The sequence below is a fragment of the Anopheles moucheti genome, chromosome X (assembly GCF_943734755.1).
Source record: "Anopheles moucheti chromosome X, idAnoMoucSN_F20_07, whole genome shotgun sequence".
In the NCBI taxonomy this organism is placed as follows: domain Eukaryota; kingdom Metazoa; phylum Arthropoda; class Insecta; order Diptera; family Culicidae; genus Anopheles; species Anopheles moucheti.
The window spans coordinates 316372-340979 of record NC_069142.1 but is presented as its reverse complement, the minus strand read 5'-3'; the positions used below and the strand labels follow the sequence as shown (position 1 = coordinate 340979).

Genomic DNA, 24608 nt, shown 5'->3' with positions numbered 1-24608 from the left:
ATCGTGTTTTTAGCGATGCTGATACGTAGTGCAATGTTATCGAGAAGCACTACGTCGATATGTTGTGTGGATGTGTCTTTGTGACTTGTATATTCAGTGGTGCTGTTGGGACAAGGTACCTGGCCATGAATGTGACCTTTATCGCCTGCCATGGGCTAATTTCTCTCGTCTTTCGTGTCGTAGGACAAAAAAAGCATATAAAATACATTGAGATAAATTATGTTCATACGGCCTACTTGATTGCGTACTTATTGACAGAAAGATTGATCAAGCTTGAGATTTGAGATTTATTGTACATCTCATGATGCGCTCCGTCTAAAAAGGTTAACTGTGTCCTGGAAATGTTTTTCCCTTTTTCAACTACATAAATTCTCTTATTTACTCAATGACTCATTGTTTGCTTTGTGTTCATTGGCTGTAGTAGGTCACAATTGATGTTGTAGACGAAGAATTACTCGAACACAAAGTGTAACATGAATACAAAAGTAATATTATGTATAATATAGACTTAATATATTATACATGTGGAGGGAGCGTGAGCGCTAATCGGGGGAGAAGCGACGCGCGCTTCCTGACAAAAACAAATAGATTTTGAAACAGGTCGTGAATACACGAAATGAAGTGTCATGAACTCAAAATCTTAATTTGAATCCTTTCTTTTCGATTTTTACATACATCTCAGTATCAAAAGACATTAGGATACGATCCTAAGCAATAGCATTGGTATTACACTGGTACCCTGACAGTTTAAGTGTTTTAACGTATAAGGTAACGTCATAAAACTTTTCGCAAAACTTGACTTTATTTCTCCTTTGAAATGGACTGACAGTATTGGAAAGAGTACTTTACTTATATTAGGGTTTTTGGCCTTTTCCCATTGTCTTAATTCCCAGCCAAATACAATATATCATGTAATGAATTGCGACATTTATAGGCTACTGGAATCAATACTGGTACGTTCTAATATCGGATCTTGTGAGGATTGGATAGAAACGAAGAAGCACAGGACCTTGGAACTGCTGTTTAAATAAATAATTCTAATGGATGTCAATAATATTGTACAAGTTATCTGAATCGAAGGAGCCATGAAAGATAGGAAGATGCGCATCGTGTTTACAAAGCATCGAAAACATTAAAAATAACAAAAAGACTTTGAAAGATAGTCTCTAATTTGTAAATCTATACTCGAAGTTCCGTACATACATAAAGCTCCGTTGTTTAAACATATATGTCAAAAAGTTGGTTGGCTAATTTGTTTGCTAATAAACATTTTGAGCAAGAAGCAATTGCAAATTAATCAGAGAAAATATTTATTTTTCTTAGACATATTGGGAAAGGGACATTTCATGTTTTCTTAATTTTTTTTCTATTGTGAATAACATAATTCGTTTAACAATGTTTGTAGTTGAAATATTTAAATCAGAAAAAATACGGAACAGTGATGTATCGAAGTAACTTGATAGTGCTCCTGCTATTTGAACAGGTTATTGTTGATGGTTGCAGATATTAGTTGAAAATTTCTTTCATAGTACTTGCACGAACAATTAAATCACCTTGTTTATTGCTGCATCCATGAACACACTTCACATTGCTGCTTACACACTTCACACAAAATATGCCACCAAAGATTTAATTCACACAAATTTTTTTTTTAATTCACAAAAAATTTTCCAAAATATGTATTCAGCTTGAGACAACAGAACCATATTGAAGAATTGGAACGCCCACAATAGCCGTTGTCACACGCACAAGAGTCACATTCTAATCTTGTGCAGTGGTCAGCAGCTGTAATGAGCTTCATCAATTTTATCATTGGATTACGCTTTTGTTTAAACACAGTTTAGTGTAAATAAGTGGTATTTTTTTATACATTAAATCGCGATCTACACACAGAAAATAAGATTATTATAATTACTTTGTAGCGTATAGAACTATGCATTAAAAATAACAGCTCTCTTAGCGACTGCAATGTAAAATCAAATTCACGTTTCTTAGGTGCTTTTCTATATGAATTTGAAACACATTTACTGTATTAATGTACTAGTATAATGTTCACATTTCTTTGACGCCGGTTTTGCATATCTGACACTTCTGGTTCAATATACATCAATCGTATGCTCACATAAACATAATTCAACACTTAGTAAATTTGACACCAACATAATTGAACGTTGACTACTTAACAATACATAGTCGCATTCTGCACCACTATTTTCTGAAAGCGAACTGTTACAAGAAACTAGAAAACCAAAACTGAAAGCCAATGTCCACTACTCAGACCTTTTATAATTGTGTCATGTGGTACTACCACAAACGCAACATACGTGTACAACGTGCTATCTAATTATACCCAACCGATCGTGTTCGTGTCTCCCTTACCATTCTTGTCACATTTCTACCATTTTTTCGTATCCTCCTAAGCCGCTGGAGTCGTTTTGGGGTTTGACGATATTATTTGAGGTTGATGACAAACATGTAATGTTTACAACCGCAGCATAACACAACTTAAGGAAAAAATATAACATTTACAAAAGTGTCATACATGTGCAGAATATTACTCAGTCTTTATATAGCAGGTATTATTATGATATTTTTGAATATTTTTATTGAATACGTAACGGATTTCTATCATTCATCCACTATTTTTATTTTAATTGTTAATTATTTAGGTGATATGTTATAAAGGCAAGATTTTTACTATGTAGGTAATATAATTATTAAATTAGGCAAAAGCCGTTATATTGAAATTATGAGTTTTTTTTTTACATGACAGTTTTGTAACATTTTTTTATTATTGTTTAGAATAGATAAGAATACACGATTATTCTCAACTATGTCACTAAATATAGGCTCTCCTACACTTAAATCAGTCAACTGATCCTAAAGCCATAGCAACGATAAATTTGTAGTGTGAGTGTAGTCTGAGTTTTACAGTCTGTTTGCTTAAACATACACGTATATAGGACTTCCCCTTTCCATGCTGCTGCTTTGACGGATACGCTTGAACATAGAGCTTAAAAATCCGAGGGTCATCACATTACCTTCACTCTGTTATTGCCGAGAGAAGCCACTTTCCTAGTGTGGCTATGTCATTGCCCCGTACAATCGTTTAATTTAATATCGATAGGCATACTCAGGAGGTTCGCGTGCAGGTTGAGCCCACAATTTCCTTGCTGTTCGTTTTATGTTTTCTTCAAATACCTTTCTAAATCCTACTGGAGGAGGCATCGCTCACGTAGCTATAGGCATTCTAGGCCAAGAACTAAAGTAGAATAGGGAGAACACCTTTGGGACTTCGCGTATTTATTTTGTTATGGAAGCCTTCGAAAAGTAACTTTCATTTTTGATGACCGTCTTACTAACGACTGGCGTTACGTATGAGTTTAGCCAATCATGCACTGGCAATAATACCAGGTATGGCTATGCGTTCCTAGTCATATATTATTCCAGGTATATAGAATATTTCGACGCTGCGTTCTTTAATATTCTTAATGAACTTTTAGGCTCTTTAAAGGAGTTGACATCGGACAACAAACTTGATTTCACATTAGTTACTTTCTCATGATCCTTTTTAAATTGCTAACATAAAACATTAAATTAATATGCTTCTACGTTGTTGTATTACAATTAAGAAATCAAACTTAAAAAAAATCTTTTGAGGTTTATATTATTTTATTTATTTATATTCTAGTTATAACGGTTCTTACTTTCTAGATTACTTTTGGTATTTTTTCAAATACACCATACGAAAATAAGGAAATATCGGAGACTCACTCCTTCCATAGCTTAATCAATAAAGTTATTACCCTTATTTTAACGTGTCAAAAAGATAAATTTAAGGTATTTTGTAGTGATGAAAGTATATTTGTATTTAAAACAAATTTAAATAATTATAGCCTCAAATCAAATGTATAAACAGTGCAGCCAAAACTAACAAGCACTATTATGGGCCACATTAAATAGAATCATGATCAACTATGATATCTTTTTGTTTAGTTTATTCTACATTTACGATGCACAATAAGCCTGGGCTCATATATTGTTGCACGTTCAGTCATCGTCACGTGTTTTATATTTTTATAATATACCTTGGCCTGGACATGCTCGGTTGGTTGTATATTGGTGCTTTGGCTATGGTGTTGCCAGACTTATAGTTTAGTCTTTAAAAGGCTGGTGATTATATTGCTGCTGTTTTTGTTAGCATTTGGTAAAATGGTGTAGCTTATTTTTGAAATATTTCTTAAATTAGCTGTGTCAGTGTTTTTTTTCTACATATAGTAGATAAGCTAGTTAAGTTAGCAGTCAGTGTTTTTGTGAATCTTAAAAGGAAATGAAATTTTGTTTGACGACTTGATTATGCTAATTGGATACATTTCAGCTATCTATGGAATTAGTGAATTAAAATGGAATTAGCTCCGAATCTCTTGTTTTTATTAAATTATAATAAAATTAAATCTGGATTTCAAAACCGAACTATAATTTTTTATTCTAATTATGAAAAGCTGTTATTTTGCAGTGCAGAACAAAACAATAAAAAATCGTCTGTTTTTATGGTTCTGGATCTGATCTGATCTGATGTGCTGTTCTGGATGTGTACGACAGAACTGCTGCTGAGGTGGTCTATTGTTATTGCTGGCAACACTGTTGTTGACCAAATGTATAAGTTTACATCTACACAAAGAACTAGTGAACTCTCTCTCTCTCTTTCTCTCTCTCTCTCTCTCTCTCTCCCTCTCTCTCTCTCTTTTTGGTGTAATGACCTTCTTGGTCATGCTTTGCATTTATGCCTAACTAGATTTATTTTACCACGTGGCCGGCTAGTAAATCCTTGCTACGGGGAATTGGTTCAGATGGGATTATAGTTCGGTCAGTTCGTGTGAGTGTTACGTGTTCATCAGGACGAGATTTTAATTTTAAAATCTTGGGTGAAATTGCCATGCCAGTCAATGTTGTATTGTATAATCAATATAGTTTGCACAGTATTTTATTTGCTTTTCGCATACTTTAGGTATGACAAGCGTGATGAATAAGCGAGTAAAAAAACAATACAGCTTTTAAGTCCTTATTTTTTTCCTTTTGTTTATTTTTTCAAAGAGACACGGGTTACCCATACAGAAAACCAACATCGTTTTCAGACAGTTTTGATCGTCAGTTTATCAAATATTCGGAACAAGAGTGGTTCATGCATGGCTGGTAAATGTCACTTTACTTATCCTTAAACTATAGTTAAGATAATGGAATTTAATAATAATAGGTACGCGGAGAAGGCATTAAAATCTTAGTTTAAGGCCCACAGGCAGCCTGGTCACTTATAGAACTAATTTATAAGGCTAGAAGAAGCAGAACAGAGATTTGTATATCGCACTACAAATTACTTAATTAAACGCTGAAAGTCCCAGTCGAAACAGCAATATTTTTGATTAAACTTAAAAGCCATTGGTCAATTTTCAAAGGTCCATATCACCCTAGACTACGAACAGGTACATTAAAATTGACTCTACTCAGTAATTCCGGAGAATCGATCTCTACTACTGTTGCTGCGGGAACAACGTTCGGACTGCTGGATCCGTCGCCATAGGTAGACCACGCGAAGGTTGGCCTACCCTGAAACTCTCGCGCAAATCTCGTTCACTTTTCAGATCAGCTCGGATCGGACGTTAGGCTTCGTAACTGGGTTTCCCAGGGTGAGTTTCTAACGGTGGACCTCTGCTTTCACTGGAAGGGCCGTAGAAGTGTAGGCGCTCGGAATTGTTCGGGTCGGACACTAGCCTGTTGTTCTGAATAATCAGAGTAAGTATCTAGTGTGGACCTCCGTACAATTCGATTGCCAACCCAGCGACTTGAAGATACCGTGGTTAGGTTTGGAGTACAAGTGAAGTTTGATGGCAATTTCTCCAGCTTATATACTAACAATGAGTCTTGAGATTTGAAGGCGAAAACGAGATGAACGATAGAATCATTCTCCTCACGTTAGCAATCTTATGTTGAAAAATCGAATCATTCTTCTTACTTTAGCATATCTTTCATTGTGAGGGTATACCTGCCCGTTGGCGGTCGTATGGTGTCAGCTTATTTGCTATAATTATTTCTTAACCGTAGCGTTGATCGTATTTGTTTATCATATCAAATCGGGATGTCTCTTATTGTTTATACGCCTTTCGAACGGGTTTTTGGACATTGTTTACTTATGAGTTCGCGGTTCTGTCAACTGTTATGATTTACGCCCTCACCTTGGGTGCTAGCATGCTCATTCATGAGTTCTGTTCGCGTTCTTAACATTTCGACTGATTTCGCGGTTTTCTCAATTGTTATGATTAACCCCCTTTGGGTGCTAGCATGCTCATTCATGAGTTTTGCTCGCGTTCGTAACAACTACAAACTATTTTCTAAACAAAAGTAAATTGTGCATTTCCACGACGAGTTGCCAGAGTATCGAGTCCAAAAATCAAGCACCACGTTTGATAGCAAGGACAAACGGCATCGCTTTGCCAAGGTGTGTGGTATAACACGAGACGCATAACCTTTTGGTGGACGGATTCGATCTTCTTTGACCACGAAATAGACGACGGGCACCAAACTAATGAACATAATTCAAGTAAAGATTTAACTAATGATTTAAACAAAGAGAGGAGGTAATGTGGGTCAGAGAACCCTTTCGGCTGCGTTCGCAGAAAACTTGACATTTTATAAACTTTATCAATGATTTCATTGTGCTAAAGGTGGAAGTAAAGTTTGTGATCAAGTGTAACTCCTAGGTCTTTAATAGCATTGCAGCATCAGTCAGAGAAAACGTCAATCGATGATTGTAGGGCAAGACAATCACGAACGCATCTTACAGGAAGAAAATGCCTAAGATCGTCCGCATATAAACATTCAGATTCCTTGACTATAGTGGTAACGTGATTAATGAACAGAGAAATCAGCAAGGGGCGCAAAATGCTGCCCCAACGCTATACGCGAATGGTGAGATGCGATTTAAGGCACTCCATCAAAGGGACTGATAATCCCACTTGTGCAAGCTTCGCCAAAATTAGCCAGTAATATCGATTAGGCAGTAATATCACGATAGTTTTTAACAGGGCTCTTATCTTCATTTTTGTGTATAGGAAACACCAGAGACGATTTCCACCCAGCAAGAAACATAGGTTGGTCGAAAGAAAGCCTGAAGATATGAGTCAAAGCGTCACTACAGTTGGATAGCACAGCAATTGATGTGCCATCAGGGCCATGATTGTAAGATAGTTTGACTTCCTATAGCGCTTGTAGTATCTGGATAGGTTTATCTCGCCCACACGGATATCAAGCGCATCGACGGCTCGTATTGTATACTGTCGTTTCTTCGTTTTTATTTCTGCCGGTAAAATAAAACAAAGCTTGATTTTTTTACAAAGCACCGTTAAGTCTTCGCGATTAGGTTCCCTAAACGAATCTAGCTAAAATAGCATTTAGCGAATCTAGCTAAAATAGCCTACATTGAATATAATGTTTCTAATTGATTTTATGATTTGTAATAAAATACACCTACCTTTCAATTTCAATCTTTGTTATGGATATTCAAACGATATATGAGATCGAAACAAATAACTTTAATACAATTATATAGACGAAACGGATAAAGTTTATTGATTTATTTTTTATTACTGAAAATGGTTGTTGGTATTTTTTCCAAGGATATTGTTAAATTTGAAAAATAAATCTAATCGAAATCCGAGAATACAAAATAGTGACCACGTAAGATACTCTACTCTTTAAATCCTCTGTGATTGAATAGTAATGATATGAGTAGTAATGAAAACAAGTTGCTTCTGTAAAGGACTTCAAAGGTAAAGATAATCCATAAGTTGCTCATTGTCATGACAGAGATTGAAAAGTATAATCTATTAATTATAGAAGAAATACAGGATAATGGATTTTAAGTTGGTGGTAGCATAGGGTAGTAGATTATTTTGTTTTTATTTATGAATTTTTATTGACGGAATAAATCCGGAAAATAGCAAAATTGCGCGTGTGGTAGGTTATATAGGCTGCCATACCATGAAAGAAATTATGAAGATTTTCGTACACCGTTTATGCCTCGGCTTCAACAGCTTCTGCTGCTTCTTCTTTTACCTTGTCTCCCTTCTTGGACCAGTCCGGTTTCTTCTGTATATTTGGAATACGATGATGTGCGTCAGTTATAGGTTCGTTTGATATGGAACGATTTTCCGGATAATGGATTAGAACACCACAACGTCATAACGATGATAATTATAAAGAATAATTGAAAAAGAAAATGAGAAATGAAATAAATTAGTACAATGGTAAACCTATAAAGCACTATAAAGAAAAGATATCAAAGAAATACCACATTTAAAATGCAGTTGGCTAAAATATAAAATCTTAATACTGCTAATGATTTCTACAATTCGTTGCGCAGTGGTATTTTGCAATTTTTAGATTTGCAATGTTTCAATAGTTTGGTTTAAATTGGGAATTTCCATGTTGTTCGCAATTTTAACAAGTAAATGAATTAACACAATCTGACACATTAGTTATACATATTTACCTTATGGAGTGATATTTGTTTTAATTACCTGACCGAAAATATATTTAGTTTATCGTTGGTGTGTGTGGGCTACTAGCGTAACCAATTCATAAATTTTATGGTGTGCCTATGGTGGATGAGCTTTCTGGAGCATTTTAAATATTTTGATTTAGTTTGAGACCGGACAGTAAAACTCCAAGATGTGAATGTTACTTGATAAACGCAGGCATGAAATAAATATTCATTTTTGATTTGTTTGCAGAAATAGTAGTAGTAGTAGCACTCTACGTTGAAATAAGTATGAAAAACTAAGATCGCAAGATATCCAAGATGTTTTTGGTGGTTGTGAACTTTCAATTTCTTCAAAATTCAGAATAAAAGCAAAGAACTGCCATGTTCTGGACTATGTTAAATCATTCATTAAGTACTAGCTTGTATGTTTTACAGTACTATACACATATTTTGCAAGATTGTACAGGTTAGGGATTTTTCAATGTGCTTTTTTACAAGATAAAATTTGTCATATTCCATATTCCATACGAAAATTTTAGTGTCATGTTATGGACATAAATTTGGGTAGCTACGAATGAGTGTAGATTTGTTTGATCGCACGTCTCATAATTTCATTTTATTCAATGTCAAAGTAACATCAGAGAACGGATGGCTTCATTCTATGTAGTTGGTTGATCTTGATGTCAGCTACATCTATTTCTTCTGCCAGTCGGCTTTCTCCGATTTCTTTGCCTGTTAAAGGTAGTAGGAATCGGATCATCAATTTTTAATTTGCAAATGCGACATTTTCAAACCAAAAACCAAAAGCCACGGTTAGGAAGGACCTTCAAAAAGGATTCAAAAACATTTGCGACGTTCAAAAATGTATTCCTTTCGCGTTTTAAATAAATATAAAAGTAATGATTTGAAGTTTGGAGGTACACTACCTTCAATGAAAATACGATAAAAGACAAAACCATCTGAGGACTAATGATAACTAATGACTTATAATGATAAAAAAAATAATTGGACTGTGTTTTAAAATTACAAAAAAATATCTTAACAAAAAAGGAGTTTGTTAAAGATAGCTCTAAAAAATATTATGTTCGATTTAAAAATACTTTCCTGTCATAAACATTGAATTTGTCTGTCTTTTTAAAACGACATCATAAATCCATATGAATCTTCATACAGTTTGCATAACGGCCCATTTTAAAAACTCTTCAAATATTCAAATATTGTTCAAATATTGTTGGAGTATTTTCAGTTTTTGTTTTTTAAGTTTTTTAAAATCATTTAACAGAAACCCTTTTGCAATTGAAAATGACAGATCATTTAACAGCAATTATGTAGTTGCGTAGAGTTTATGAATGAGCGACTCAGTATATGTTATGATAATTAAAAAAACATAGGGCTGACGGAGTTACAGGATGGATTAGATAAAAACACTCATGTAAAAGAGTGTTTAAGAATATTATTGATAAATACTGATATCTTAATAAAATATAAACATTATTTTGTAACAGCTTTTATCATTTCAGTCAAAATGTACGGAATAAAATCCCATCGGAATCATTCCCATTAATATCTATGCAGATTATTCTTAAACCCGATTTTTGGAAATGTAATTTATCAATAAAAAAATGAGGCTGTTGAAAAAGCCATCTAACTACATTGTACCTTTTAAAAACAAAACAAAAAAATCAAAATTGCAGCTGTCGCATACATAAAAAAAATAAAAAATCGGTCCTTCGGATCAGAAAATCCAAACTGTTAGTATCCTACCTCTTTGTCTTCCTCTTCCAGGGTGAATTCCTTCTTCTTAACAACCTTGAGTTGGTTACGGAAGTTGAATTCAGCAGCCTTCTTCTGGAGCTTGGCAAATTTGTTCTCGTACTTGGAAACCTTTTTGAGAGTTGGCTTAACGCTGTTGAAAATAGTAAATGGATTATACGATTATAGATTTTCATGAAGAGCGTGTGGTAATTAAACATATACTCACAACTTGCCACGCAGATCGTTAACCTGGGCATTTAGATCGGAAATCTAAATGTTTATTAACGCCATGAGTTTAGACGAGTGCATGACCGCAGAATAGAAAGAAATGAAATATTTGCCATTAGTATTTCGAAAAAGTTCCAAATGCTTTTCAGCCAAGTAGCGCTAGTATTAAGCAGAAAAAAGTAAAGTGTGATTTAAAACATGATACAAAGCTTTGATAGATGCATGTAGGCAACATGTAGTTAGTAAATTAACATATTTACAATTAAACAGATGAAAAATAAGTAATATTAATAATAACCAATGAACGAGTAAATAATATACTTGAAAAGCGCAAAGCAGAGCAAAAATTGTTTGCTGCTCGCTTTCAAAATAGAGCTCAGCCATTCATTTTATTGCCATCTATAACGAAGCGATATGTTATCTGTAGCGTTACTAACAGTAAAATTGCATTTTGGTATGGATAGATCTGATAAGGTATGTCAAACTATTCTTTTAGGCGGGTCAGTTTTGAAACCCCCTGTTAAGAGTAAGCGCAACAGAGGGCTGCAAAGGTATTGCTGATATATGATTTTCTAGCATTTGAAAATTTGAGGATTTAAATTCTCATAAAAGGCAAGCATTTAGTTTTATATTTATAATTTTTGTTTCTGTACGTTTGTTATGTTTCACTGTAATTAGATCAATTTATGAAATGCTCGATTGTCAAGCAATACTGTGAAGTACACAGCATAAAGTCTTGAGGCCGCTAGCTTGACATACCTGGGCATAATGTCACTATAATTATTTACTTCGTTATTTGAACAGTTTACATTCAACCATTTTTTAAAATAATGCTTATATCGGTACAAATTTATAAAACTGATGAATTGCAATGTTTGTGTAAATGCGATACCATATTTGTATGAAAGCTTATGGGCAAGTACATGATTGGTAGAGGATATGTTATGGTGTTTTCGTTCTAGGTAATTTGCTAAGCGAAAACTGCTTAAATGAACTAAACCAATTGTAATCCTAATGATATAAATACAAAACAGCATAATTCCATGTGCTCAACATATTCCATAGCAGCAACAAGTTCTAGAGTTACTTTTAAAACGTGTACAATGTAGCTGAAATTCAATGTGAATTTATGTATGAGTTCTATGACTCGTGATAGTAATTTGCGCCTGATGACCAACTCGAGAACAATGTAACCAATGCCAAGAAAAAAATACAAAAAATACAATAACCTGATAATATTAATGATATTCTCATACATAGTGAAGGCAATAGTTTTTTAATTCAACATATCTGCGTTCAACCCGTCAGTTTCTGTGGAATATCTTTTTCAGAGAGATATTTCTATTATACTGCAATTAATTGTGCTTATTCTTGTCAACTTATCGTTTCAAAGGCTGATTCATTTGCTTCATTATTTTTTGCAACTTTGATTGGATTAAGAAGTGTTATGTAATATGTTATTATATTACTAAACGAATAAATTTATTAGATTAAATATTTGATTGTTAGTTATTAAAAGTTTCTATTGTTCTAAAAAAAACTTTACATTATTCGCTGAATATTATTATATTTATAAATGTTTGACTTGGATCATATATTTTTTGCTTAAAAGACTTGTTCCACAATAAAGTACAGTAACGAAAATACAAAACTTCATCGAGTCTTTACAAGTACTGGTAGATTATAAGAATTATTCGATATTTTTTCTACTTTAAGCTTACAGACATTCGTTTAAAAGTATATTTTTTAATTGAAAACATTTTATTTGTTTTAATGCATCTATTCTAATCCTTTCCATGACGATATGACAATTGTTTACATGAATTATAAAGAATAAGTAACCTGTATTGAGATGTTTCTTGTTTCATGATTTAAGCGTTACTAACTGAAGTTCGATGAAATGCATTATATGTGAAATACCTTAAGCTTTTGTCAAGTTTTTCTTCACCACCGTCAAACCGCTCAATGAAGGGTATGGTTCGTTTTGGTGTTCGAATGAATGTTTTACGTATGAAAATTGATCAAGTAAGGCTATGTCACTATGCTGACTATGATCGCTTTATTAAAAAGTTGTATGAAAATATATTGAAACAATTTATAAACTCATCGTGTTTCATTTCTAGTTCCTTTGATTTATCATCAAGGAATATGGAAAACCATTAATATACTGTAATATTCAACTTTAGGAATCACTCATTTCAGATGCTGTGAGAAATAATTTTTATAGTATTTTTAAATAGTCCATCATAGAAACTTTACTTTCCACCCAATTCGTAGCAGAAATAGAACTGGATGGAACATAAATTCGTTCAAAATAAAAATAAATAACATGCATCCATAATTTCTCTCTATCCTACATATACTTGAAGTACATGTTAATTTGTTTATTGAACAGTATCTGTTGAATGTAAAATACAGTTGATTAAAAAATATTGCTCATAAGCCAACGCCAAACGCCATTTTTTTGTGGTATAAAATATGGAAGTGTCTTTCAATGCATTGAGCACACTTTTCGTTGTTCTGTGCAAAATAACAAATCCAGGCATATTACTGATTCATTTTGTAATCTAGTAACAAACAGTTACGTAGATGTCTTATACAATGGAGTTGATTTATCATATCACATTTAATTATGTTTGATTAAAATAAAAGTTTTATTCCTACCAGTTTTATGGAACGAATTTCTTGTATTCAAAAACATGTAAATAATTGAAAATCTTGTTGATACAAAAAGCTTAAGATCCCACTTAAATCTTGCTCCTGGGTTTTTAAATAGTTTTTCCATAAATAAGATTTATGTATATTTTTTTCATTTCCTCAATTTTCAAAATAAAGTTAAAATAAAAGAAAAAAACATATTTTAACTAGATTAACATTAAATGACTGTGTGCTTCACTTCGACAGCAATAGAACAATTTTAAATGCGGTTCATTTTGCTTCAAAGTTCTTTATTGCAATTTATAGTTTGATTAGTAGAGGCTATCTTTCTTGAGTACCACTGCTAACACAATACCAAGCCAATCAAGCCAACCCATATGTATATGTTTTGGTATTCGAAACGTAATGAATAATCAAAAACAGCTATGTACGACATTACAGGTAAGAACAAAAATTTTCGTCTGGATTAAGTACTACAAGTCATTACCTTTAATGTCGTAGTTATTGAAGAAAGAAAACAATTTTTCAACGTTAACCATTTTCTACAACCCGTATAATTTTACTGAGAATTCTTTAATTTTTTCAACTTATGATACTTCTCTATTTAAAATCTTCGTGATTCACAAATTTGCAAGAGTACCAATGCAAATGTCAAATACATTGAACATACCTTCCAGTCAAATCTGCAACACATTCATAGCAATATTTTCGTATAATTTGGGAAAACTGTTTCAATCATTCAAAAAACCTACCTCACACATTTTTAATATTTGCTATCACTAAAGAAACCGTTTAGACTCTAAATAGAATGGCAGGTTGAAATCAATTGAATTACTAAACCAAAAAAGGGCTAAATGATGCTATAAATAGTTTATCAAAGACACTTTGAACGAAAATTAAATCGATACAAGTAACGGAAAAAAAGTTTATTAAACGCAGAGTAGTAAAATTGCTAATTATATATTCACAATATGCCAATTGTATAAATATGTTTGTACAGCGTCACATAGGCCTAATAAGTAGTACACAAGGGAATGTACGATAGAGCTACACGCTTGGTGAGGGTCAATTTTGACTGGACTAGCTTTGGGTAGCTCAAATCACAAATAGGACCGAAGCCTATAACACGACACGCAATTTTGCTGAATACATGCATATGCATATTATCACTAAAGATCTGAAGTAGTACTAAGCTCAAGAAATTATATCGCTTTCTGGCAGTTATTGTTCAGCTGGGGAACTACTTTGACACATTCAGCTTACGCGCCTAAGTGGGCGTGACAATATCATGACTATGCAACAACGAAACTGTATTGAACGAATAGGTAAGTATTCAAAATTAAAAAAAAAATAATAAAATAAACTCTCTTTTTAAATGAGAAAAAAGTACAAACTTCTCCAAACGAAGGAAGGCTGCGACAAGTTTTATGAACAGCTCGTTTCGCGTCAATTTGACGAATTACAAGAAACCTAGTCATGCAGGAAAGATCCGTCTGTATTAGTATTTTTTATTGTTTGAAAACTCTGAATTCAAAATTCAGACATATTTGTCAACGAATAGATTAGACAACAGCACGCTTGGATGAAAATATTAGAAAATTTATTTTTGTAGCTCGCTGGTAAAAATAATACATTCTGTTTAAAAGTGTTAGTAAAATTGGAAACATGAAATAACAATGTTTTTACATATAATTTAACTAAAACAATAATAATTATCCGTAGCAACACAAAGCGACTAATTCATTTTTTATTTTGTTCAACTTTGCTCGAAGTGGACATAATAATAATGGACACGTAATATATGTAATATGTAAACAGATTAGAGTTAGTGTATTATTTTAATGTTAACACATGCATAAACAGGGTTTAAAAAAGAGAAAATTCAATCTTGTTAAATAAATAAGCATATCCATAACTAAAAGCATCAGTGTTGAAACAGTATATTGAATTTTTGTAACAATACACATAAATAAAACATTTCATCAAATGTGAAAGAAAAAGTGATGTTCAAAAACATAGAAATTGAATTAAAGTTCTTTTTTAGTTGGAGACAAAAGAATGAAGCAAACGAATATGCAGCATGATCACATGATTCTTCAAAAATAAGAAGGAGTACTTAATACGTCTAAAGATTTTAAGAGATAATAAAATGTGCTTTTTAAAAGTGCAGTACTATCTAAAATGATTTGGATTATGAAAATGAGAAACATATGGTAATGGAATTGAAATTTTCCGTTTGAATACATACTACATTTGAATATGCTTATACATGTAATACATATATGTATAATATATTAATCGTGAAGTATATATAACATATATTATAAATATATGTACATTTTTAAGTGAATATACATATAACACTGGTACTCAGGAGTGGTCGGGCATGTATTCATGGAATGGTAAAATGACTGGATTTAAAAGAAGGGTTTTCATGGATTTTACGTGAATTGCTGGATTGGTTTTAAACTGTTTAAAATGGTTTTCGAATTCATTCAGTACCTCCCAATCTCTTTTCCGGACTTCATATTCCAAATCCCATTTTTGGCCTTCACACGTATACATACGGTTGTAATATTCTTTTACAATGTCTTTCAACTGGTCTGCAAATGGGAAAAGCGAGTTTTGATACTTAAATAAGGAATAGTTTCGATCGAAATAAAATCAACTAATAATTAAGGGCATCTTATGCAACAACTCAAACCAAACCACTATTTACCAATTGGTTTGTTCAATAGTACTCAGTATGAAAAATTACAAAATATTTGTATTATGACATGACTTCATAACGATTACCATTAAACATGTAAAATTAAGATAATGGAATGAAAACTCACAACACAAATTTATTAGGCAAAGGATATTGCAAATGTAAACATTTACATTGAAGGTTTCAATAAGTAATGTGAAGTTATGTGGGAATACAATAACGCATAATAACAGATAACATGTAATGCTGATAAACTGAAAGAATCAGATTGTAACTCAATGTTTATACTGTTTCATTGAGAATATTACGATCAAGTACCCTACACGTAATGTTGCACAGTAAATTGGATTGTCGTTATGTAATTGTCAATACGCACGACAAACAGAATTGTCATGAGATCATAATTAATAATATTTTACAACTGTAAAATTTAAAATCTGACAATTCGTAGCAAGATTAATGCATTGAAGTGGTGTTCGAAAGTAAAAGATTTAATACACGTTACGGACGGATAAACTTACAAATATTACTACAGTTGTAACTACAAACATTGGAAATAAAAAAAAATCAAACTGTAAATTTGACCCGGTCATATTTAAATAACAAATACAAATATTCTATTTTATTGCAAGTAAAATATGAATATAAATAATAATGTAAGGAGGTTTAATAAAAGTTTGTCAGCAGTAAACCGGTGAGTCAAATAAATCATTCATCAAGTTGACTTGGTTTATAGCACTTAATTGGTAACAAAGTTTTTGTATTTTTTGTGTTTTTTTCTTGTTTCTTTTTTCATTGGCAAAATAGCTTGTAGAATTCCGTAACCGTGAGTTGCTTTGTCATCAGTTGAGTGTGTTATAGAACATGTGCTTAAGCACTGATTAAGGTGGTCATTCATTAATATAGCTGGCGTTGGTTTGAGTAACGTTCTTATTAAAGAATATAGAAATGAGGGATCAATATCAATCCATGTAGATTAAATTTCATTTTTTACAATTCATGCTCTTAGTTAATCTATGTAATACTGACAACTATCCATGAAGATAAATGGAAAACAATACGTCGTTGAAAGAAAAAATTATCTTCAATATTAATTCATGTTTTATGCATATATCCATACAAAAGTGAGTTTGAGGGGAGTGTATCCATGTTTGTCAATGTGTCGGATGTTGGGATAAAACAACAATATTTGCAATTTCCAATGATAGTTTTTGGGGCATCAATCGTGAATATTGTTCTTAATTTTGAAAATAAAATCAAAGGTGTAAACTTAAGTAAATACAATAATATCAAAAAGGCCACTCAAATATTTTAAAACTCAAATAAAATAATGAGATTAATTGATTTACCTCAAACTGTTTCAATTTTTCCATTCTTTCTAAATCAAATTTGTCACCTTCCAAACCAAATACCCTATTCCAATATTCCTTACATATTGTTTGAAGCTCAGCTATGAAAAAGAATGAAATAGGCAAGAGTATTTAAATTATTTTCTATCGGATTTTATCGGATTTTGGAAGAACTGACACTTATTCAATGAATGTAAGAATCTACATTAAAGAATCTTTTATGATTGATCAGTGTCGCAACTTGAGGGGAAAAACATTATCTATAAGCTGTATAAACTTGGTAATATTTAAATTTATATATTATATATATATATAAATCGTTTCAAACAGTACCAAACAGGCATGTATGCCTTACGACTAGGCCGTAATGTCCACCCAAATTATTTTTGAAATAATTAACATACTACTACACATAAAATACTCGCACAACTCGTATGAGTAACACATGATATTAATCATGAAATATATTCATGATATAATTTGGTTTCTGGAATACCGAATAATGATTCTTTACTCTCTTATTATCTTCTAAGTTTAGCGTTAATCAAAGTAGATATGTGGTTTCTTGTCTCTCTAGTATGACTCACAACATAACCTGCATCTTAATTACCGTTCAGATTTCAGATTTTCAAGAACAACGGGGTTTTTTTTAATCTTAGATGGTTTTTTTACTAGTTACGCTGGCTCATAATTGATAATGCACAACTTTATCAATAGCCCACTCTAATATTCAAAAAAATCGTTCAAACCAAAAATCGTTACACACATGGAAAAACAGTCTTCTCCTGAGTAACGCGAATAACGCCTGTCAGAGCAAATCGCGTAACTCGAATTCCCTGTATAATATCGTTTATATTTAGTATTCAGAGATCGATTACTTCTTTTGGCGGTACAAAGTGCATTAATAAATGTTGTTTTTACGTTTATTTCAACAATTAAGTTAAATTTTTAACAAAATTTATGTACAAAATATTAAAAAGTAACGTATTTTTGGGAAAATTCGAAATTTGACAAATTAAAAATTAAATACCACGTACAAAATTTTACGAACTGTCAAAATTTTGGGGTCCGCGTATATCAAATTCGTGTATCTCGAGTGTCGCGTAACTCGGGAAACGACTGTATAGCTAAACAACATAAACATTCTGATAACCTTTCACTAGCATTTTTTACCCAGACCTCTTACCCTGATGAATGCGCCAAAGAATTTTTTTTCTAAGATATCGAACCCAATAATTGTCCACTTTAAATTTAACAACACAATAATTATCAGAAACTACGGCGAGCGCAACGCAAACAAGGCGATTTATATAGTGTCCCACGATCGTTTTTTATCGTTAACAATGCATTAGAATCACGAAAAGCAATTGTTATCGGCACATGATTGATACTTCTAAAAATAAAGTTGACTCAGCAAAGCAATATTCGGGAACAAAATTACTTCATGTAGTAAAGAATCTGTGCGTTTCGCAATAAACTTCTGTGGAAAGCTATCGGCTCCACCAACTGTGTAATGCGAAATTAGTCATTAGTGTAACGTATGTTTATAAACTAAAGAATAAAAAACAATAAACCATAATGATAGGAATATATATGTTCAGAGAGAAGCCATGAAGCCATTGTTACGATACAGTGGCATTATGCATCTAAAACCACAGTGACAGGAGGTTTCTTTGCTGTTAACGCATTCCAACATGTATAAAAATAAGGCGGCGTTGAAAATAGATATAGATAGCAGCAGTGAAGGCTTTACAAGAGCTCAAGCTTTTTGCTGAAGCTATAGATTTGTGTTATGATCACATCAAACGAACACTTGGTCATATTTTATTGCAATAGTCTGCATTGCATATAGTTAAATCGGCCAAATGCCGGGAAAAAATACATAGTGAGGCAGGTAGCAAACAAACATAAGATATTCTATCATTATGAGAGCATTATTCTAGCAGGATTGGTCATGTTTTCTTTGCTGATGTGTTTGATATAGTTAAATATTGTAAAATAGAACACGCTCAAGACAAACATTATGATCACTAATGATTTATATCGAGCTGTACTTTGCTGAAGATCAAGTAAAAGGCACAATTGCTGGACTTTTTTGGCACAAAAAGACTTTGTGGATTAGTGATTATAAATATATTTTCAAAGTAATATAAAATGTGAAGTTTATAGAATTATACCTACAAAACCTGCCAGCGGTTATGATTTGCTAGCGATTGAGTTTACTTCCAAAGCGGTTTGCCAAAACCGTTGTTAGCAACCCTTGCGTCAAACAAAATTATATCTGTTATTATGACGATGCCTTTGGGTTGAGCTGAAATGCTTAAATTTGCTTGCCTCAAAATCCTTCCTAGCAACTTCATATTCATAATCAATTTTTTCGCCTTCTAGGGAACAAATTCTGGTGTGGTATTCTTTACATATGTTCTTCAGACTGGCTATAATAAGAATTGAAATAAAATGAAAATAACTAAAATATTTAAATTAACATCTTTAGATATATTGCAGATAACATGTGAAGAGTTCAGTAATATAAGAGTTTCAAAATGACCCTGATTTAATTATTTTATTAAGGGAACAAATAATAAACCTGCCGCACCTGTTAATTTACATATTTGATTAAGGAAACTTTCATATTTGTTTGAATTCAGCGAAAACTGCCAAAACATTTAAATGGGTTGTTTTCTAGGATTAAATAATGGGTAATTTCATTACTATTATAATTTAAGTAATTTCATGATAAACATTTTTGTACCAGTAAGAGCGGTAACAATGTTTTCATGTTTAAAAATGAACAAACAAAATGAACATTTTTAAATGATTTGTTTCCAGCAACAAAAAAAATTCAAAATATTTGTTATGAAAACTCAAAAACATGAAAAGTATTGAAATCACTTAAAAAATGTGAGCCTGTAATGCAAAACTATTTTTTTTCAATGTGGAGAATAATTCACGCTATTTTGTTGCTTTGAATAAACTTATCGGCTCCCGATTCTCCCGATTATCCAAACTTTGAACGAACTTGGCTATTCTTAATAGAAAATTTATATGTGAAAGAAAAACAAACAAAAATTTGCTATTTTAATTACAGTACAATTGCATTGTTCATATCGTTTAACGCATAAGTATATTCTGCGAGTAAAACAGTTCCATTTAAGGAATAGAAAAAGAAGATAACACATAATGTATAGCATTGCTGAACTGTTTGGTGCAATAATCTTAGGGTAAATTTGTTTTTAGCCACGTTTATTGAACAAAAGTCGGAATAGATATCGTAAGCATATAGAGGACACAAATGTAGAAACAAGGTTATTAAAATGATTGTGAATAAATACAAATACATAAATGGTAAGATACACTCACAGAAGACAAAAAAGAACATAAACAGAGAATTTCACGTAATATTAAAAGAGCGCATAAAATTTTAATGAATAACAAACAATGCAGCGTAGATCGAGAAGATACTGTGAAAGGAAGGAAGGTAAAGAGTGCACAGTAAAGAGAAGATAATGCAAAGAAGATGTAATCGAATAAGACATGTATTCGATCCTTGCAGAAAGTGGAGCACATAGTGAAATAGCGAACGGTACTTCTTTCAAGTAGGAGTTTTGTAGCTTTTATAAATATTTGCGGTGCTATGTACCTCCATGTCTTTCCTTTTAACAACATACTCAAGATCATACTTCTCCTCCTCCAGATTATTTATACGTTGATGATAGTCGCGTAGGATCTTTCTCGCTTGATCTGATATTAAAAGCGGATTTCGATGTAAATCCGGTGATGTGTGTACGGCGTACAGTTCATGTGTTGAAAAGGTGAATGACAAGATTAATGTGTTTGGTGTAAAAGTGTGACGTATATGCACATCGTGCAAGATATAGAAATAAAGAACAAGTGTTAAAGTGTTTCGAATCATAAAATACGTTGATTTATTCAACCAAAGATCACATAAACTCGTAAGCAGTTTGTTGCCATATGAAAAGCAAATTTCGTTGCTTCGAAAGCAGGGGCTTTCGAACAGAAGGTTTAAAATTTAATCGAAAATTTTCGATTAAAAATTTAATTAGAACCACCGCAAATAACAGTGATAAATCAAAAGAATAATCAATTTTAATTAGTGTGATAAAGTAAATTGAGGAAAATTGATTTATTAAATATAACAGATACTTAGTGAAGAGACACTTAGATAAAAAATTCCAACTTATCTAGGAATTTGCAATGGGAAAAGGATAATCCTAAACAATCCTCAAATTTATCTGAACTCAATCGTTCATTCAATGAAAATTCTAAGCTCCAAATGGCACATACTTATATACATATACATTTGGTTTGAAGTTTTATTTTAATGTACTTCAAAACTTAACACGTCGATTTATTGAACAAGACTCGACAGAGCAATCTCTCTTTATGAGTTTAATCGGTTGATGAAAGATTTAACCAAACAAATTTATTCAATTCTATGTATTGTGATCTTTTGCTTCACGAAGCGAATATCACATTCACCTTCTTTTCGAAAGAACTTAGACTAAATGTCTAATTAAAGAACTACTCACTTACATAAACATGTAAACGTACAATAAAGTTCACAATTGTTGAAAAATGATGTTAATTGTCGGAAACAGAATACACATTATTTCACCGATGGAGAAATAAAACTTGCTGTGAGTATGAACTTAACAAATCTTGAAATTTGATCGTCATGAATCAAAACGGTTCAATTGAGATTATGTGAATTTTTACGAATAGGGTAAAGTAAAATCGTTTTATGGGAGGTAAAGTAAGCAAGTTTTTGTTACCTTCGTTAGCCTCCTCGATATTTTTGGGCTTGCCACATCGCTCCTCAATGATGCGCCTACGCTCGGCTGCCTTGCGCTCCTGTTCTTTCTTTAGTTCCTCAGCGGCTTTCTTACGCAGAAGTAACTATATCGAGACAAAGGAAAACAGTCAAACGAGTTAAATTGCGTAAGGTAGGGATAGCAGTAACACCTAAACCCATTCCATTTTTTTCTGGACCGTTTATTTTAACACTTACCCTAAGCTTCTTCTTACGCTCCGGAGTCATGAAACCCTTCTTGGCCTTTTTAGCCTTAGAAGCCTCCTCCATGCGCTTACGCACTTCGGCACGCTTGCGCTCGATTTCGGCCTGTTTCGCCTTCTTTGCTTCATCGTCAGCCATGATGATTTAGTTGGAAACTTTACGTCTAACAAGAGAAAACAATTTCATTTTATATTTAATAACATATCGCAATACACAGAACTGTTTTGTTCAGAAGCGATGGTTTCGCTTGGAAATCAAATCTTGTAAGCATAAATTTACTTGATATACATAAAATTATTTAAATTTGACAGTTATTCCTCAAAAAAACTGAATTAGCAAAGAAATTTCAGAAGAAATAGGTATTTCCAAATGTTGATCGTACGGTTCGTACGGTTTTGCATTTATCGTATCGTTATTGTACGGAGAATTCCAATAACGTTCCAACAGCCATTTTTAATTCCAAAAAAAGAATATTAAATCAGGATTATTTCAATATTAGTGATATTCCTTAATCCCCTGGCTCAAGACAAGTTTATCCAAAAAGAGCCGTTGAATGTAATACAAACGACTCCGTTCTTACAGGAAATAATTATATGGAGATAATAACCTAAATTAGGTGGTGAAGAACTCGAAATACTCTCCTAATAAACTGAAAACCAGAATTTATATTAATGATTGTAGTAAGTCTAGAAGATATATTAGAAATATTCCTTCCGCTTTAAACATAAACACTTTCTTAACTTTAATATCATTGTAGTTCGTAGTAGACTTTTTTTTGTTGCTTGCCAGTTGGTAACATACACGTTTTCTATAGAATATTGTCTGGTGCAAATTTCTTGGACCGAACAATATTTCTATTTTTATCCTCACAGTGAAGATTGCGCAATTATGTACAGAAATCCGGCACCGAGGTCATCCTACATTTGCACAGAAGAATGTTTACTGAGGCTGAACGAATACATCGTCGCACTTCTCTTCTAAGCTCATGTGGTTCTTTTCGAAATTTCACAGCGCTTCTTTCTATGTAATGCGCATGCGAAACACGCATGATTTTTACTCAGTGGGCTGCAGACCTGAGATCCAAATTTGGATCATAGCACTCGGTGACCTAAAACACGCAACACGTATCTATTTATAAACTTTGCCACCACTTCACACTGAAGACGTTAAAACACAGGTTGCAGATATTTGTGCTAGGCTAACGGTATGTCTTAAGAATGTTCGATGCTCAGACAGATACATCGCCTCTTTCAAAGTAAAAGTAGTTGCATACAATTTGTAGACAAGGTTTGAATAAGTCGCATATTGTTTAATTGTAGTAATTTTTGAATCTCTGATCCTGATCGTTGCTAACATGATCCGAACTCAATGGCAACAACGGGTAATTAAGCTAGTGACTGGTTTATATGGCAAATGTAAAGCTTTATGTATTAAACACAACTAAAAAGGACAAAAGAAATATGTTGAACGTTGAACGGAAGCAAAGCAAATCAAGTTTTTAGATAAATGTAACTGATTAAAGTAAATAAAATTTTTGAAATGAACAATATGGCCGTTCAGACGAGACAAAAAAATAAATCACATCACATGAATCACTAATATCATGTAATTAAAAAAAATCATGTCAAATAACAAGGACATAGTTAAATAATTCAGTAGTTGAATGCTGTGGTTTTGTAATAAGTTTGATTTGAAATTAAATTGTTGAAGTTTGAAAGTAAACAGGACTAATTTAAAATGAAATAACCCAGCTTAGTATAGCTAAACGAAAACCACCGTATAGCTTAGCGAAAATATCTGACCCTATAAAACACAATTGAAATAGAATTAATGTTCAATATCGTTAACGTAATTGAAACGCGCTTGCATTTCTCATACAGGTTTATAAAATCACTTAAGTTTTCGAACATTGACACGCGTGGTTGAAGGATGATTGCTTTTACTTATCCAGCGGAAATACAGCGTCACGCTCGTTGCAGGTCTTGAACAGAAGATGAACGAGTGACTCTTCGTGAACTCACTGATTTTGAAAAATGATACTTTTCCATCAAGTAGCTGTATCGTCGAATAAATTGAACACTGATACGATGCACACAGTACAGCACAGTTGTAACAAAGTTTGATAGATGTGTTTTGTCGGTTCGAAAGCAGAAGTAAACAAACGGTATTGCACGATCACCAAGAACTCACCTCAGAACAAGCTAAAAACTCAATTTGGATGAACCAAAATTGTGGCAAAACTGCACTACAATTGCTGGCAAGGCAGCTATTCAGTACTAGGCAAACAGTACTGTTCAATCCGAAGCGACGTGACTGACTGGCCAAAATTCTAGCCAA

The 24608-nt window shown here is 32.6% G+C and overlaps 1 protein-coding gene across 8 annotated transcripts; it reads right to left on the bottom strand.

Annotated features, from left to right (window-relative positions):
- Window positions 1-7583: 7583 nt before the first annotated feature.
- Window positions 7584-24608, bottom strand: LOC128307321 (troponin I). 8 transcript variants are annotated; one of them, XM_053045095.1, is made up of 8 exons: window positions 24462-24608; window positions 22266-22434; window positions 22030-22153; window positions 17237-17337; window positions 10518-10561; window positions 10301-10442; window positions 8574-9268; window positions 7584-8142 (listed from the first exon to the last, which is right to left on the bottom strand). In XM_053045095.1, exons 2-7 carry the CDS (start codon window positions 22407-22409, stop codon window positions 9230-9232), a joined length of 594 nt encoding a protein of 197 aa, XP_052901055.1. In that variant the 5' UTR covers window positions 22410-22434; window positions 24462-24608; the 3' UTR covers window positions 7584-8142; window positions 8574-9229. The 8 variants fall into 8 exon arrangements, with proteins under 8 accessions (XP_052901055.1, XP_052901056.1, XP_052901054.1 ...); XM_053045096.1 differs by lacking the exon at window positions 17237-17337 and adding an exon at window positions 19571-19671 and having other exon boundaries at window positions 7585-8142; XM_053045094.1 differs by lacking the exon at window positions 17237-17337 and adding an exon at window positions 20877-20977 and having other exon boundaries at window positions 7587-8142.

Coding starts and splice junctions, on each gene's coding strand:
- LOC128307321 (XM_053045092.1), bottom strand. CDS start 22,409: ATGGCTGACGATGAAGCAAAGAAGGCGAAACAGGCCGAAATCGAGCGC. Junction 10,562..17,236: donor AAAAATTGAAACAGTTTGAG/GTAAATCAATTA, acceptor ATAAACATTTAG/ATTTCCGATCTAAATGCCCA. Junction 8,143..10,300: donor TGGAAGAGGAAGACAAAGAG/GTAGGATACTAA, acceptor CCAAATATACAG/AAGAAACCGGACTGGTCCAA.